The sequence below is a fragment of the Somniosus microcephalus genome, chromosome 9 (assembly GCF_052327205.1).
Source record: "Somniosus microcephalus isolate GS21.2 chromosome 9, FLI_Smic_1.0, whole genome shotgun sequence".
NCBI classification, from domain to species: domain Eukaryota; kingdom Metazoa; phylum Chordata; class Chondrichthyes; order Squaliformes; family Somniosidae; genus Somniosus; species Somniosus microcephalus.
In genome coordinates, this window is record NC_140995.1 from 237513725 (window position 1) to 237530929 (window position 17205).

Below are 17205 nucleotides of genomic sequence, written 5' to 3' on the forward strand. Positions count from 1 at the left end.
GCAATTATATAGGGCCCTGGTGAGACCACACCTGGAGTATTATGTACAGTTTTGGTCTCCTTACCTAAGGAAGGATATACTTGCCATCGAGGGAGTGCAACGAAGGTTCACCAGACTGGTTCCTGGGATGGGGGCATTGTTCTATGAGGACAGATTGAGTAGACTAGGCCTATATTCTCCAGAGAGTTTAGAAGAATGAGAGGTGATCTCATTGAAACATACAATATTCTTACAGGGCTTGGCAGGGTCGATGCTTGGAGGATGTTTCCCCCGGCTGGGGAGTCTAGAACCGGGGTCACTGACTCAGAATAAGGGGTCGGCCATTTAGGACTGAGATGAGGAGAAATTTCTTCACTCAGAGGGTGGTGAATCTTTGGAATTCTCTATCCCAGAGGGCTGTGGAGGCTCAGTCGTTGAGTATATTCAAGACAGAGATGGATAGATTTTTGAATATTAAGGGAATCAAGGGATATGGGGATAGTGCAGGAAAGTGGAGATGAGGTAGAAGATGAGCCATAATCTTATTGAATGGCGGAGCAGGCCGGTAGCGTTAAATGGCCGACTCCTGCTCCGATTTCTTATGTTCTTAGCCCAGTCTGGCTGTTATGTTTTTCAGAACTCAGGCAGCTCGTTAAGTGGTTGTACTGCTGAGCCACTCGATAATGGACATTGAAGCCCCCAACCAGAGTACATTCTGTGCCTTTGCTACTCCCTGTGCTTCCTCCAAGTGGGAATCAGCTTGGAGGAGTACTGATTCATCTGCTGAAGAAGGGCTGTAGGTGGTAATCAACAGGAGGTTTCCTTGCACATATTTGACCCGAGAGGCCATGAGACTTCATAGGGTCCGGAGACAATGTTAAGGACTCATTGAATGCTCTCATCTGGCATTAACTAGGCAGTAATGGCCTCAAAATGGGGTCGGTAGCCTTACCGTCCTGTTAATATCAGCGATGCATCTGGCTCCATGTTGAAAGGGGCCGACCGCTAAGTGCCCAAAGTGTGCACCTGCTTCAGGCAATGCAATAGGCCCCTTGTAATATGGAAATCGGGGTCCAATTACATAAATAGGACCCCGATAGCCATTTTGGGTAGAAACTGGTTCAAGCCTGTGCAGTGCCGGGCCTCAAAATCAGGGGGTCTCTTCTCTGCCAGAATGGATGGCCAATCAAAAGTCAAAATCTACCCCATTGTTTCAGATGAATTACTACTTGATCTGTTCTGCTTCTCTCAGTCTATGCGAAAATTAAACTCTCCAATTATAACTATTGTTTCTACTGCATGCTTCCCTGATCTCTGTATTTATACATCCCCTACTCCTGGGAATGGTAGCATAGTGATAATGTCACTGGGCTAGTAATGCAGTAGATGTGAGTTCAAATCTCACCACGGCAGCTGGGGAATTTAAATTCAGTTGATTAAATACAGGAAACTCTTTGGTGGATGGTGCTGGTTGATTAAAAATTCCGGATGACGGAGAGGGTTATCTACCGAGGCTCTTTTTAACAAACAAAGAGTCAGACTCCTGTTATTGAGGTGTTCAGACTTCCAACAGCGCCAAGAAGCCGAGTAGTGGCAGTTTGGAGAACTACCCCCACTGACTAACTCGGCCACCGCGGGAGACTCGGACTCGGCAACATTTCCGGTTATTGAGGTGTTGTTTTCGGAGTGAGAATTTTGCCGGTTAATAGAGAATTCCGGATATTTAGATGCCATTTAAATGAGAGTTTCCTGTAAATGTGGAATAAAAAGCTAGTATCAGTGCCATGAAACCATCGGATTGTCGTAAAAACCCATCTGGTGGTATACTACCACCATGCTAATTCAGAACAGATCTAACAGCTCAAAACTGGGCATCCATGAGGTGCTGTGGACCATCAGCAGCAGCAGAATTGTATTCCACCACAATCTGTAAGCTCATGGCCCAGCATATCCCTCACTCTACCATTACCACCAAGCCAGGGGACCAACCCTGGTTCAATAACGAGTGTAGAAGAGCATGCCAGGAGCAGCAGCAGGCGTACCTAAAAATGAGGTGCCAACCTGGGGAAGCTGCAACACAGGACTATATGTATGCTAAAAAGCAGAAGCAGCATGCTATAGACAGGGCTAAGCGATCCCACAATCAACGGATCAGATCAAAGCTCTGCAGTCCTGCCACATCCAGTCGTGAATGGTGGTGGACCATTAAACAACTAATGGGAGGAGGAGGCTCCATGAATATCCCCATCCTCAATGATGGCGGCACCCAGCACATGAGTGCAAAAGACAAAAGCATTTGGAATCATCTTCTGCCAGAAGTGTGGAGTGGATGACCAATCTCAGCTGCCTCCTGAGATTCCCACCATCACAGAAGCCAGTATTCAGCCAATTCGATTCACTCCACGAGATATCTATAAGCGGCTGAGCACGCAGGATACAGCAAAGGCTATGGGCCCCGACAACATCTGGGCTGTAGTGCTGAAGACTTGTGCTCCAGAACTAGCCGCGCTTTTAGCCAAGCTGTTCCAGTACAGCTACAACATTGGCATCTACCCGATGATGTAAGAAAACTACTAAGCACTTGGTTTGAGTATAAAACAAAGCTTTAATCAACTGTTTCACAACCATGAGATTCTAGTTACATCACTAGTTCCTGGTTACAAAAACGTCCTGGGCAAGCTGGGCCCACGCCCGATTATTTATACGCCTTGGACGGCGCCACCAGCTGCCCGCCCAGTGTTATTTCATGAGTCATTTCTTCATGAATGATAAGATTCATGACACCCGACAAAGTGGAAAATTGCCCAATATGTCCTGTCCACAAAAAGCAGGACAAATCCAATCCAGCCAATTACCGCCCCATCAGTCTACTCTCAATCATCAGCAAAGTGATGGAAGATGTCATTAATAGTGCTATTAAGCAGCACTGGCTCACCAATAATGTGCAGTTTGGGTTCTGCCAGGAGCACTCAGCTCCAGATCTCAACACAAACTTGGTCCAAACATGGACAAAGGTGCAGTGAGAGTGATTGCCCTTGACATCAAGGCAGCATTTGACCGAGTGTGGCATCAAGGAGCCCTAATAAAATTGAAGTCAATGGGAATCTGGGAGAAAACTCTCCACTGGCTGGAGTCCTACCTAGCACAAAAGAAGATGGTTGTGGTTGTTGGAGACCAATCATCTCAGCCCCAGGACATCGCTGCATGAGTTCCTCAGGGCGGTGTCCTAGGCCCAACCATCTTCAGCTGCTTCATCAATGACCTTCCCTTCATTATAAGGTCAGAAGTGGGGATGTTTGCTAGTGATTGCATCGTGTTCAGTTCCATTCACAACTCCTCAGATAATGAAGCAGTCTGTGCCCGGATGCAGAAAGACTTGGATGACATTCAGGCTTGGACTGATAAGTGGCAAATAACATTCGCGCCACACAAGTGCCAGGCAATGACCATCTCCAACAAGAGAGAGTCTAGCTACCAATCCTTGATATTCAATCGGATTACCATTGCCGAATCCCCCACCATCAACTTCTTGGGGGGTCACCATTGACCAGAAACTTAACTGGACCTGCCACATAAATACTGTGGCTACACGAGCAGGTCAGAGGCTGGTTATGGGGCAATGAGTGACTCACCTCCTGACTCCTTGAAGCCTTTCCACCATCTACAAGGCACAAGTCAGGAGTGTGATGGAATGCTCTCCACTTGCCTGGATGAGTGCAACTCCAACAACACTCAAGAAGGTCAACACCATCCAGGACAAAGCAGCCCGCTTGATTGGCAACCCATCTACCACTTTAAACATTCACTCCCTCCACCACTGGCGCACCATGGTTACAGTGTATATCATCTTCAAGATGCACTGCAGCAACTTGAGAAGGCTTCTTCAACAACACCACTCAAACCCGCAACCTCTACCACCTAGAAGGACAAGGGCAGCAGGCGTATGGGAACACCATCACCTGCAAGTTCCCCTACAAGTTGCACACCATCCTGACTTAGAAATATAGAGTCATATGGCTAGAATTTTCCAGGGCCGTGGAGGCATGTGGGGTGTTAAAATCGTGAAATTGGGGGGCACGAACCCATCCCGCCCCCAACCCACCTGCATGCCCGTTTCCCATGAGGCGGATACCCGACCTGTGCTGGGACCCGCCTCCTCGAGGCCGGAAGGGGATTAGTGCCAATTAACTGCCTGTTAACAGGTAGTTAACAGGCAGTTTTTAGCCTAATCCCTATTTTTATCCCTGAAATGTGGGCTGCCCGACAGCTCCAAACCACGCCAAGTTCGCGAGGCGGACCATCAGGCTGAAGGACTTGGAGGGCTCGAGATGTCCGGTGTTCAGGTGAGTGATGGGTGCATGAGTGCAGAGGTAAGTGTGTTTGGTGTGTGTAAAGTGTTTAAATAAGTTTTACTTACCTTTACTTACCTATGCAGGCTTCCTTCCTTCAGGTCTCGGGAGTCCCTCATCTCACTGGCACAGAAAGCAGAATGGCCGCGAGCTGTCAAAAGTTGCAGCCTCTGCTTTCTGTTCTGGAGAGATCTCTAAATCAGCCTGAGAGGAAGGAATTAACTTAGAATATAGATTGTCAGTGTTTGACAGCTTCAAAGAGCTGTTAAATGCTGATATTTCATCTGTCAAAAGCTCTTGACAGATGAAATGTCAATCTGTGATGTCACCTGTTGCCGGGTGGCCCTTAATTGGCCTGCTGAGCCTGCTGGGCGGGCTCAGCAAGGTCAATCAAGGGAAAATCGAGTGGGTTGGCCACAACTCGATGGAGGCAGGGCTACAACCCCAAAAGTGGAAGTCCCGCCTCCTACTCGCCTCCATTGATAAAATCCAGCCCATAGAGTCATAGGAGGAGAAATTCAATATCGCCCCATTTGGGGCGCAATTATCGGCAGGGTGCAAAGTTTAGCGCCTGGCGCTAATTATCGCCTCCGACTGCAAACTTGGCTTCTATCGCCCCTGGAGGTGATTGGAGCGCTAAATCAGGGGCTATATACCTCTCTTAAGGCACTAACGCCGGGGAGCGAGGCACTATCTCAGAGCACTGGCGAAACTCATGTGATGTCAGTCAGCAATGGAACACAGACACACTGGCGCCAGCCAGTTCTTAAAGGGGAGGGTCGCTCTTGCTCTCCATCCACACCTTGCTCATTGCAACCCTGAATCTCGGCCTGGAGAGACCTGTACATCAAATCTGCTGGATAGAACAATGGAGAGGCCCAGGGAAAGATCTCAGAGTGCAACCCCCATAGTCTCTTCTAAATCGATGCAAGGAAGATCAAATCAAAATGAACCTGCAAAGTGCTGCTGAGTACCCAAAACTCCTCAACACAGCATTGAATCTCTCCAGAAGTCTCTCTCTCTCACTCAGAATGCATAGTGCAGAAATGTCACCAACAAAAAAAGGGAGAAAGCGGTCGCCTTTAAATAGCGCGTCCCCAGTCCCTTCCCGACTGCAAAATGCTCCCCTCAACCTGTCTTTGCTAGCGGTAGGCAGTAAAGCAGCAGGCGCCACTCAATGTCCGGTCCGGGGCGCTACCGGGGCATTGCACACTCGACTGACGTCACGATCTGCGGGCGCAGGAGATCGTGGCGGTAGTGTTTAGCGCCGCCGCAAAATGTTGTCAATTTCGTGAGTGGAGCAAACATTGCCGCACCCGGGCACAAGTTGCTTTGCGCCACGTTAGCACCCTCTTAGGGCGCTAACGGGGTGCAAAGCAACTAGTGCCTGGGCGTGGCGCCACCAGCACCACCCGTGAAATTCAGCAGGAGGTTAGCGGCGGTGGTAACCGTAGGCGCCCCGCGGCACTGCGCCGCCTGCGATGACGTCATTACCATGCGCAGCGCCCCACTAGCGCCCTGGCCCCGATCTTCGGTAGCTACCGGTGAATTTCGGTTGCGGGGGCATAGAAACATCGAAGGTAGGAGCAGGACTAGGCCATTCAGCCCCTCGAGCCTGCTCCGCCATTCAATGAGATCATGGCTGATCATCCAAATTCAGTACCCTGTCCCTGCCTTCTCCCATATCCCTTGATCCCTTTAGCCTTAAGAAATATATCTAACTCTTTCTTGAATATATTTAATGAACTGGCCTCTACTGCCTTTTTTGGTAGAGAATTCCACAGGTTCCCCACTCTCTGGGTGAAGAAATTCCTCCTCATCTCTGTCCTAAATGGCTTACCCCTTATCCTTAGACTGTGACCCCTGGTTCTGGACTCCCCGACCACCGGGAACATCCTTCCTGCACCTAGTCTGTCTAGTCCTGTTAGAATTTTGTAAGTTTCAATGAGATCCCCTTTCATTCTTCTAAACTCTAGCGAGTACAAGCCCAATCGACCCAATCTCTCCTCATACGTCATTCCTGCCATCCCAGGTATCAGCCTGGTGAATCTTCGCTGCACTCCTTCCATGGCAAGAACATCCTTCCTCAGATAAGGTGACCAAAACTGCACACAATACTCAAGATGTGGTCTCACCAAGGCCCTGTACAACTGTAGCAAGACATCCTTGTTCCTGTACTCAAACCCTCTCGCTACGAAGGCCAACATACCATTTGCCTTCTTAACCGCCTGCTGCACCTGCATGCTTACCTTCAGCGACTGGTGCACAAGGACGCCCAGGTCTCATTGCACTCCACCTTCTCCCAATCTATTGCCATTCAGATAATAATCTGCCTTATTGTTTTTGACACCAAAGTGGATAACCTCGCATTTATCCACATTATATTGCATCTGCCATGCTTTTGTCCAATCACCCAACCTGTCCAAATCATACTGGAGTTTCTCGGCATCCTCCTCACAGCACACACGCCCACCCAGCTTTGTGTCGTCTGCAAACTTGGAGATATTACATCTAGTTCCCTTGTCCAGATCATTAATAGATATTGTAAATAGCTGGGGTCCAAGGACCGATCCCTGCGGTACCCCACTAGTCACTGCCTGCCACTCGGAAAAAGACCCGTTTATTCCAACTCTTTGCTTCCTGTCTGCCAACCAGTTCACTATCCAAGTCAATACCTTGCCCCCAATCCCATGTGCCTTAACTTTACATGCTAATCTCTTATGTCGGACCTTATCGAAAGCCTTTTGAAAGTCCAAATACACCACATCCACTGGTTCTCCCTTATCTATTTTACCAGTTACATCCTCAAAAAATTCCAGTAGATTAGTCAAGCATGATTTACCTTTTGTAAATCCATGTTGACTTTGTCCGATCCGGTCACTGTTTTCCAAGTGCTCTGCTATTACATCTTTTATAATGGAATCTAGCATTTTCTCCACTACCGATGTCAGGCTTACCAGTCTGTAATTCCCCGTTTTCTCTCTACCACCTTTTTTGAACAGTGGGGTAACATTAGCTACCCGCCAATCCATGGGTACTGTTCCAGAGTCTATCGAATTTTGGAAGATGACCAGCAATGCATCTACTATTTCTAGGGCCACTTCCTTAAGTACCCTAGGATGTAGATTATCAGGCCCTGGGGATTTATCGGCCTTCAATCCCGTCAATTTCCCTAACACCATTTCCCTACAAATACTGATTTCTATCAGTTCCTCCCTTTCATTATGTTCCCCGACATCTCTGGGAGGTTATTTGTGTCCTCCTTTGTGAAGACAGAACCAAAGTATGTATTTAGTTGGTCTGCCATTTCTTTCTTCCTCATTATAAATTCCCCTGATTCTGACTGCAAGGGACCTACGCTTGACTTCACCAATCTTTTTCTCTTCACATATATAAGCTTTTACAGTCAGTTTTTATGTTCCCTGAAAGCTTACTCTCATACTCTATTTTCCCCCTCTTAATTAATCCCTTTTGTCCTCCTTTGTTGAATCCTAAACTGCTCCCAATCCTCAGGTTTACTGCTTTTTCTGGCCAATTTATACGTCCTCTCCTTGGATCTTATGCTATCCCTAATTTGCCTTGTTAGCCACGGTTGAGTCACCTTTTTTGTTTTATTTTTATGCCAAACTGGGATGAACAAATTCTATAGTTCATCCATGCGATCTTTGAATGTTTGCCATTGCCTATCCACCGTCAACCCTTTGAGTGACATTCCCCAATCCTACCCAACTCGCGCCTCATACCATCGTAGTTTCCTTTATGTAAATTCAGTACCCTAGTCTCTGAGTCAACTACTTCACACTCCATCTTAATGAAGTATTCTATCATATTATGATCGCTCCGACCCAAGGGGCCTCGCACAACAAGATTGCTAATTATTGTTTTCTCATTACATAATACCCAGTCTAAGATGGCCTGGTCTCTAGTTGGTTCCTCGACATATTGGCCCAGGAAACCATCCCGTATACACTCCAGGAATTCCTCCTCCACAGTATTGTTACTAATTTGGTTAGCCCAATCTATGTATAGATTAAAGTCACCCATGATAACTGCTGTGCCCTTATTGCACGCTTCTCTAATTTCCCTTTTAATGCCATCCCCGACCTCCGCATTACTGTTTGGAGGTCTATATACCACTCCCACTAACATTTTCTGCCCCTTGGTATTTCTCAGTTCTACCCATACAGATTCCACATCATCAGAGCTAATATCCTTCCTTACAATTGTGTTAACCCCCTCTTTAGCCAGCAATGCTACCCCACCTCCTTTTCCTTTTTGCCTGTCTTTCCTGAATATTGAATATCATACTCAGATGTTGAGTTCCCAGCCTTGGCCACCCTGGATCCATGTTTCCATAATCCCAATCATATCATATTCGTTTACCTCTATTTGCAGAGCTAATTCATCCACCTTATTATGAATGCTCCTCGCGTTAAGACACAAAGCCTTCAGGCTTGTTTTTTTAACGCTCTTAGATCTTTTAGAATTATTATTTACTGTGGCCATGTTTAATTTAAACCCTTGATTTCTCTGTCTGCCACTTTTGTTTTTCTCCTTCCTGTCTTTTGCTTTTATCCTTGTTTCCCTTTCCTCTTCTCCCCGCTCAGGTTCCCAACCCCCTGCCATTTTAGTTTAAACCCTCCCCCAGGACATCGGTCCCAGCCCTGCCCAGGTGCTAATTTATTCGGGGTGCTCAAAGTAGGGCCCTGGTGAAGTTAGCACCCCAAAGGGTGCGCGATTCATTTTTTCCCCAAAATATATCGCTATTCCTTCATCATCGCTGGGTCAAAATCCTGGAACTCCCTTCCTAACAGCACTGTGGGAGTACCTTCACCTCACGAACTGCTGTGATTCAAGAAGGTGGTTCACCACCATCTTCTCAAAGGCAATTAGGGATGGGCAATTCATGGAATGTGGGCCAGCAACACCCACATCCCATGAATGAATAAAAAAAGAGTGTGGACAACTACCGCGAGAGTCTTAAATCCTTGCTGTTCCTTAACTCTACCCATAGTGTTTAGGTAGTAACAGGCTAGTTCCATGGGCAATGGAAGAGAAGAGACCTGTTAAACGCAAGTTGCTAATTATGTTTCTGGGCCTGGAAAAGCAGGAGTAATAATCTGCTTTAAGTGGTAAAGTTTTAAATGGAATATACCACAGTTTAGACCTCCCATTATAACTGCATTGATTTTCCTACATGCTTCCCTGATCTCTGCATTTATACATCTCCCCACTACATCTCTAATATCCAGCAAGGGCTGTATCGCCACTATTACCATGGAACAGGAAGACCGAGAAGAGCGTTGGTGCGATAACACAGCCTTGCTTGACCCCGGTCAGTACATGAATTGGGTCTGTGGTGGAACCGTTGGTCAGGATCACGGCTTGCATGTCGTCGTGAAACAGGCAGAGGATGGTGACAAACTTTTGAGGGCAGCCGAATTTGAGGAGGACACTCCATAATCCCTCACGGTTGACAATGTTGAAGGCCTTTGTGAGATCAAAGAAGGCCATGTACAGTGGTTGGTGCTGTTCCCTGCATTTCTCTTGTAATTGACATGCGGTGAAGATCATGTCCATTGTGTCCCTTAGTGGGCGGAATCCACATTGCAACTCTGGGAATCCCTGGCCCAAGACCGCACGAAGTGGAGGAGAAGCATTCGGGAAGGCGCCGAACTCCTCCAGTCTCTTCGCCTGGAGCAAGCGGAAGCCAAGCGCAAGCAGCGCAAGGAGCGCACGTCAACCCAAGCAACCCACCCACCCGCCCCTTCAACCACCGTCTGCCCCACCTGTGACAGAGACTGTAGGTCCCGCATTGGACTCATCAGTCACCTGAGAACTCATTTTTAATGTGGAAGCAAGTCATCCTCAGTTCCGAGGGACTGCCTAAGAAGAAGACCATGGAACAGAGACAATAACAACTGATCTTTACCATGCCCACAGGGGCTAGATACGAGTTAACAAGTATCCTACTCACGTGATGTCAGCATTTGGGTGCAGGCCAAACACCTGCGGGGTGTCAATGGCAGGTAGTGTCTGAATGTACTCCATATAGATGTCTACATGGGCACATATTGGAATAATATAACCAGTATAAAAGTTGAACTTGGAATCAAACGTCTTCTCACTGAACCACACCTACATACACAAAACAGTTACATCAAGTATACTTCGCTATAAAACACAACTTATTGCTTTAAACTAAGTTAATAGCTATACTACTGAGGATAACTCAATTCAGGTTACAACAAAGCTATGGATTGATGAGAAATTAATCAGTTTTATTTAATAACTTAGGATGAGTAGAATCCAAAGCAACAAGAAAGTTCTTCAAAAACAACAAAGCAGAATAAATTGACAGACTATTAAAGATTGAACCAGGACCAGCAGTCTTACTATCTACAAATTCTCTACTTTCTGATTTGAAGGAAGGGACCAATCTTATTCAAGAATGCTGTGATTACAAAACTCAGTAAGATAACAGTCTGCTAATTATTCTGAACTGCATTCTCCTTTCTACATTCAGGGGATCTTCATTCGTTTATTTTTCTGTAACAATTTCTGGGTAAGATAACAGCACATGGCAAAAATAATGTATTCTTATCAAAATGTTCCTATTTGTCAAATTGGGTTGTGTTCTCCTTTAACACTATCAAAGATACCAAGCATAATGAAAGTTATGATCCCAATCTAATTGGGAATTGATAGTGTTCCAGAGCTCAATGCTTGCTGTTTCGTTTTCCTGTCAGACATGAAAACTAAGACCAATGCCACAATCACACGGCTTTTGGATTTGCACTTATAGTGGAAAAGTAACATATGGGTGTAGAGTTTCCGCTCGGTTGCGCAATTCACCCAAAATCGCCACAAAAGGTTGCAGAATTTTAAAGGCAAATTACGTTTAGCGCAAATTGAGTTTCCGTGATTTTTTGCGCTAGTTTAAAAAACATCGTGCTAGAAGCCGGTCTCACCCACAAAACTGGCCACACCCCCAGGGTGATTTAATCACCATTGGGAGTTTCTGCTAATTGCACTCGTTTGCAGACCTTCAAGAAGGCTCTAAAAATTAAGCTGGTTCTTTGGGTGCAAGGAGACTAATAGACATGTTTTAAAAGCTTTTGACTGTATTTTTTTAATTTACTAAGAAATTGACTATTGTACCCCAATATGACTAGCAAATGATTCTCTTTTTTTAAGTCTTTTTCAGTAATATAAAATCGGGTTACTCACAATGCATGGATTGACACTGATTAAAAATACTTAATTTTTTTATGATAAACCCAATTTCAGCTGTATTAGTCAAATTGCTCCAAGTTACCACTCTTAAATATATCTAGGAATATTTTTAAAGCAAATTTCTTTTTTAAATTACATTTTAGACTGACCAATCGTGTTGGTTCATGGCAGGTTTTGCGTTTGGTGATATGCAAATGAGTTTGAGTGGAAATTCAAATCCATATTACTTGGAAAATAAGAATCTAAATGGGGAATCTAAATCTAAAAAGGATCTCGGAGTACAAATACACAAATCACTAAAAGTAGTGACGCAGGTTAATAAGGCTATAAAAAAAAGTAAACCAAGCACTAGAGTTTATTTCTAGAGGGATAGAATTGAAAAGTAGTGAAGTTATGCTAAACTTGTATCGAACTTTGGTTAGACCACATTTGGAGTACTGCGTACAATTCTAGTCGCCATATTATAAAAAGGGTATAGAGGCACTGGAGAGGGTGCAAAAAAGGATACCAGAAATGCAAGGTTATACCTATCAGGAAAGGATGAACTGCTTGGGTTGCTTTTCTCTTGAAAAGAGAGGGCTGAGGGGTGACCTAATAGAGGTCTATAAAATTATGAAAGGTTTTGATAGAGTGGATACAGAGAGAGTGTTTCCCCTTGTGGGGAAGAACAAAACTAGAGGCCATCAATATAAGATAGTCACTAAGAAATCAAATAGGGAATTCAGAAGAAACTTCTTTATCCAGAGGGTGGTGAGAATGTGGAACTTGTTACCACAGGGAGTGGTTGAAGCAAATAGTACAGATGCATTTAAGGGGAGGCTAGACAAGCATATGAGGGAGAAGGGAATAGAGGGTTATGCTGATAGAGTTAGTTGAGGAAAGACAGGAGGAGGCTTGAGTGGAGCATAAATGCCGCCATGGATTTGTTGGGCCGAATGGCCTGCTCCTGTGCTGTATATCCTATGTAATCCTATGTAAAAACTTGAGAAAAGGAAACACTTCTTAAAACGTGCGCAATTTTGAGTACAATTTGTGACTGGTCGCCCATTGCGCCCAAAGCGGAAACTCTCCACCCCCAAAAAAATCCTCAGACGCTTTTTAATGACTATATTGCTGTGTAAAATGTTTAAGAGCAGGGTTACCTTGGTAAAGCAGTTGAGGAGGCGTTTGTCATAGTCGTCAGTAACGCGTCCTCCATATTGAACTTCTCCAAGCATGTAACGTATAGTATTCCATGACACACCCTGAAGAAAGCCAAGTGCAAGAAGGAGAGTTTCATTCAAGTGTGTAGAAAAAACAAGTAACAAGTACCTTGATTTGGATAACAGAAAAAGATTCACTTCTTGAGCAATATCTTTAGTATTTTGGTAATTCTATTAGTAAGTTAGGATGGTATAGGTTCTTTATCCAATCATGAATAAATTTAAAATATTGGTGAATAATCCATCATTAATAGTGCATACACTTAAGAGATACAGTTAAACGCTAAAAGGGATGTACACCAAATCACTGTGCAATGAATTCTGTAATGGGCAGAATTTCCAATCTTCCCGCATAACTTTGGCAGAAAATTCAGAGAAACGGTGGGAGGTCGGATGAATCCCCATGGAAATTCCAGCCAATAACATTATAATAAGAAACTGCATACCATTCAGCAAAACCTTTATAAAGGTTGTCTATTAGCTATGGAGCATATCAATATATACTACAAATCTTTTAGAGAATAAGTTTAATAGGGTGGATTTTAACTTGTGGGCAGGAAGCTGGGGGGAGCCAATTGTCTTCCCACCCAGTAGTCTCTGGGAGAGGCATTACATCGAGTCTACAGCACAGAAACAGTCCATTCGAACCAACTTGTCTATGCTGGTGTTTATGCTCCACACGAGCCTCCTCCCATGCCACTTCGTCTAACCCTATCAACATATCTTTCTATTGCTTTCTCCCTCTGCTTATCTAGCTTCCTTTTAAATGCATCTATGCTATTTGCCTCAACCACTCCCTGTGGTAGAGCATTCCAGCTTCTTACCACTCTTTGGGTAAATAAGTTTCTCCTGAATTCTCTATTGGATTTATTAGTGACTATTGTGGCGGAGCCACCAAGAGACACTGGGCAATCAGTAATCATTCCTTTAACTACCATGTAGTGCAGCTGTGGACTGCACCTTTAAACTGTATGTAGTTTCTTGTATTTTCGCGTGATGATGTCATGACGCCGATCACGTGACCCCCAGTTGGCGCGGAGAGCGTGATGACGTCATGACGTCAGCTTCCAGTATTTAGTAGCAGTCTTAGAGAGGCTGTGGGCCTGCACAGACCTGTTTACATCTGCTCCTGTAGTTTTACCAGTTAAGTTGTTTGTTTATTAAACTTGGTTATTTTGTTTCACTGCGTCGAACTTCATTATTCGGATAGGAACTTCCGTTCCTACACTATCATATATTTATGATCTTTAGTTTTGGACTCCCCCACAAGTGGAAACATTTTTCTATGTCTTCCCTATCAAACTCTTTCATTATCTTAAAGACCTCTATCAGGTCACCCTTCAGTTTTCTCTTTTCTAGAGAAAAGAGCCATAGGAACAGAAAAGAGCCATAGGAACAGAGGGACATAAGAACAGGAGTAGGCCAGTCAGCCCCTCGAGGCTATTCCGTCATTCTATGAGATCATGGCTGATCTGTATCTTAACTCCATCCGCCTGCCTTGGCTCTGTATCCTTTTACAGGAAACTCTCGTTTAAACGGCACCTAAATTCTCTATTAACCGGCAAAATGCATACTCCAAAAACAACACTTCAATAACCGGAAATGTTGCCGAGTCCGAGTCCGAGTCTCCCTTGGTGGCCGAGTTAGTCAGTGGGGGTAGTTCTCCAAATTGCCACTACTCGGCTTCTTGGCGCCATCGGAGGTCTGAACACCTCAATAACAGGAGTCTGACTCTCCCGCGCTGCCGGTAGTCTCTTCCGATCCGCCATTTTTCTGTGTGTCTCCCGCGCTGCTGGTAGTCTCTTCCAATCCGTCATTTTTCTGTCTGTCTCTCCATCTTTATTGTGAATTATCTCCCCCATCTTGCATTATGGAATTCCCAAAAGTTGGGCCAAGCAAAAGGAAGCGAGTGGTGTTAATTTTAAAACAGAAAATCGAGATATGCCAACGACTAGAAAGGGAAGAGAAGCATATCAACATTATTAATGAATTCAAAATCGGTTCGTCAACAATCTACGACATCAAATCGCAGAAGGATAAGCTGCTCAAGTTTTATTCAAGCTCGGAGACATCTAAGAGTGTAGAGAAATGGCGTACGCTTCGTAAGCCTAAGCTTGAAGAGCTGGATACCGTACTTTATGAGTGGTTTTCTCTTAAGCGCTCAGAGGATGTTCCACTTTCCGGACCCATGCTAATCGAGAAAGCGAAGGATTTCTACGTAAAGATGGAGCTCACTGACAAGTGTGCTTTCTCCGAGGAATGGCTAACGTGCTTCAAGTTACGGCATGGGATACGATGACTCGATATTTCCGGGGAGAAGAAATCAGCTGATCACGATGCTGCAGAAGAATACTGCGATTATTTCAATCGGATTGTGCAGCAACGTGATTTGTCGCCAGCACAGATATACAATGCCGATGAAACTGGCTTATTTTGGAGATTTTTGCCAGAATCAACGCTTGCTGGGGCTAGTGAGGCTAATGCTTCAGGTTACAAGAAAAATAAAGATTGTGTAACCGTGCTAACATGTGTGAACGCTGCTGGATCACACCGGGTTAAACTTCTTGTTATTGGGAAGTATAAAAATCCTCGTGCATTTAAAAATGTGAGGCACTTACCTGTTGAGTACAAAGCTCAAAGAAATGCTTGGGTGGATAAGGAAATCTTTGCATATTGGTTCCATCATATTTTTGCTCCATCTGTGAGGGAACATTTCCGTAAAATAGGGAAACCTGAAGATTGCAAATGCATTTTATTGGTTGATATTTGTAGAGCCCATCCGCATGAATCTGAGTTGGTTTCGGGAAATATTTTCACCATTAATTTGCCACCAAATGTAACTTCTCTCATACAACCACTGGACCAGGGCGTTATCCAAAATCTCAAGTGTCATTACAAGAAAGACTTCCTACATAAACTGATAAACCAAGATGACAATATTCACGCATTTCAGAAGGAATACAATCTTAAAGATGCCATCTTTAATGTTGCATGTTCCTGGAACTTGGTGAAAGGTCACACTTTGAGGCAAGCCTGGCGCAAATTGTGGCCTTCTGTAATGTTTGCTGAAGGTTCTTCTTCAGAGGAGGAATTTCATGGGTTCAATGTTCGTCCCAAGAGTGTAGTGTATGTACCCGTCTACCTTTAAGGGAACTATTGAATGTAACCGTTCACCTTTAAGAGAACTACTTTAGGTGTGGCACTATTTGTTTGGCTTCTGTATACTGTAATACCGATCGTGACCACACCAGTATATAAGTGTTGTGGCAGGATTGCTGGGGCAGATTCGCCCGGACCTTCGAATAGTAAAGACCTGTTTGTTTGTTACTTCTGAAGTCTGTGTATTTATTAACTGCACAACCCACAGACTTTACAGTGGCGACGAGTCCGATCGTACCCTGCGGCAAGACTACCAAAGCAACGAAGAGCGTCGAAGAGAGGCAACCGCCCTCGTCGTGCTGCTGAAAGAAAACACGAGGCTGCAGCAGGAGGAAGGAGGAAGACTTTAGCAACAAAAGCTTCCATTAGCAACAGGCACTGACTACCCTTCTACCACGGTGCGGAGTGAGCCGATCAGCAGGAAACAAGGCGGCCGAAGAGACTGGGAGTAGGGGAAGGTGTAGAGAATATCCGGAGGATAAGGGCTGTGCACTCGACCACGGTCGAGGGGGGAACGGAGCCGGTCAGAAAGTCGGGTCCAACGGCGTCGTGAGACAGTCGGACCTCGATCGGCGGGAAAAGCCGGGCAGCGACCGCAGCCACGAAGCGCTGAGACTGGGAGTAGGCGCGGGAAGAGAAACCCAGCCGCAGCCGGGGAGGGAAACACCGGTCTGCGAGAGGGCTGGGAGGCGAACAGGAACCGTGCGGGTGGGAGAGAGAGACAGAGCCGAGCAAGGGGAGAGAGACTGTGCGAGAGCCAGTCCAGCGGCTGAACTGCTCTTCACCAACGGGGCACCCAGGGCCGGTAGAACCGAACGTGCGGGAGAGAGAGCGACAGAGCCGGGTACGGAGAGAGAGACTGCGCGAGAGCCAGTCCAGCGGCTGAACTGTCCTCCGTTAACGGGGTACCCAGCGCCGGTAGAGCCGTGCGGGCGGGAGGAAAAGACAGAGCCGAGTAAGGGGAGCTGTGCGAGAGCCAGCCCAGCGGCTGAACCTGTCCGCTGTGGGGGAAAGCGTACCCCTTCCACCAGGAAGAAACGCGGGAAGCCGCCATTAGGCGGAGGAGACGACAGAAGCGGGAAACCGCCATTGAAGGGGGCGGGGAGAGAAAGGAAGAGCGGGAAACCGCCATTTTCGCGGGAAAACCGCCATCTTAGATATAAACAAATAAATAAGAATACTTAAAGAAATACTGGTGCTGCTCCCAAGAGAAGAAAGATGCCTAAGCGAGGGAATATTAATGATTTTAATTCTGAGATAGAAGACTGGGCCACGTACGT

At 45.7% G+C, this 17205-nt stretch overlaps 1 protein-coding gene across 1 annotated transcript in view; it reads right to left on the bottom strand.

Annotated features, from left to right (window-relative positions):
* LOC147113152 (dynein axonemal heavy chain 8-like) overlaps positions 1-17205 on the bottom strand; it is a 1456516-nt gene that overhangs the window by 113335 nt on the left and 1325976 nt on the right. Inside the window, exons 59-60 of the mRNA XM_085998053.1 lie at positions 12707-12808; positions 10306-10466 (exon numbers count right to left, since the gene is read on the bottom strand). Coding sequence (XP_085854179.1) covers positions 10306-10466; positions 12707-12808 — 263 coding nt within the window. The remainder of the gene's footprint in view (positions 1-10305; positions 10467-12706; positions 12809-17205) is intronic.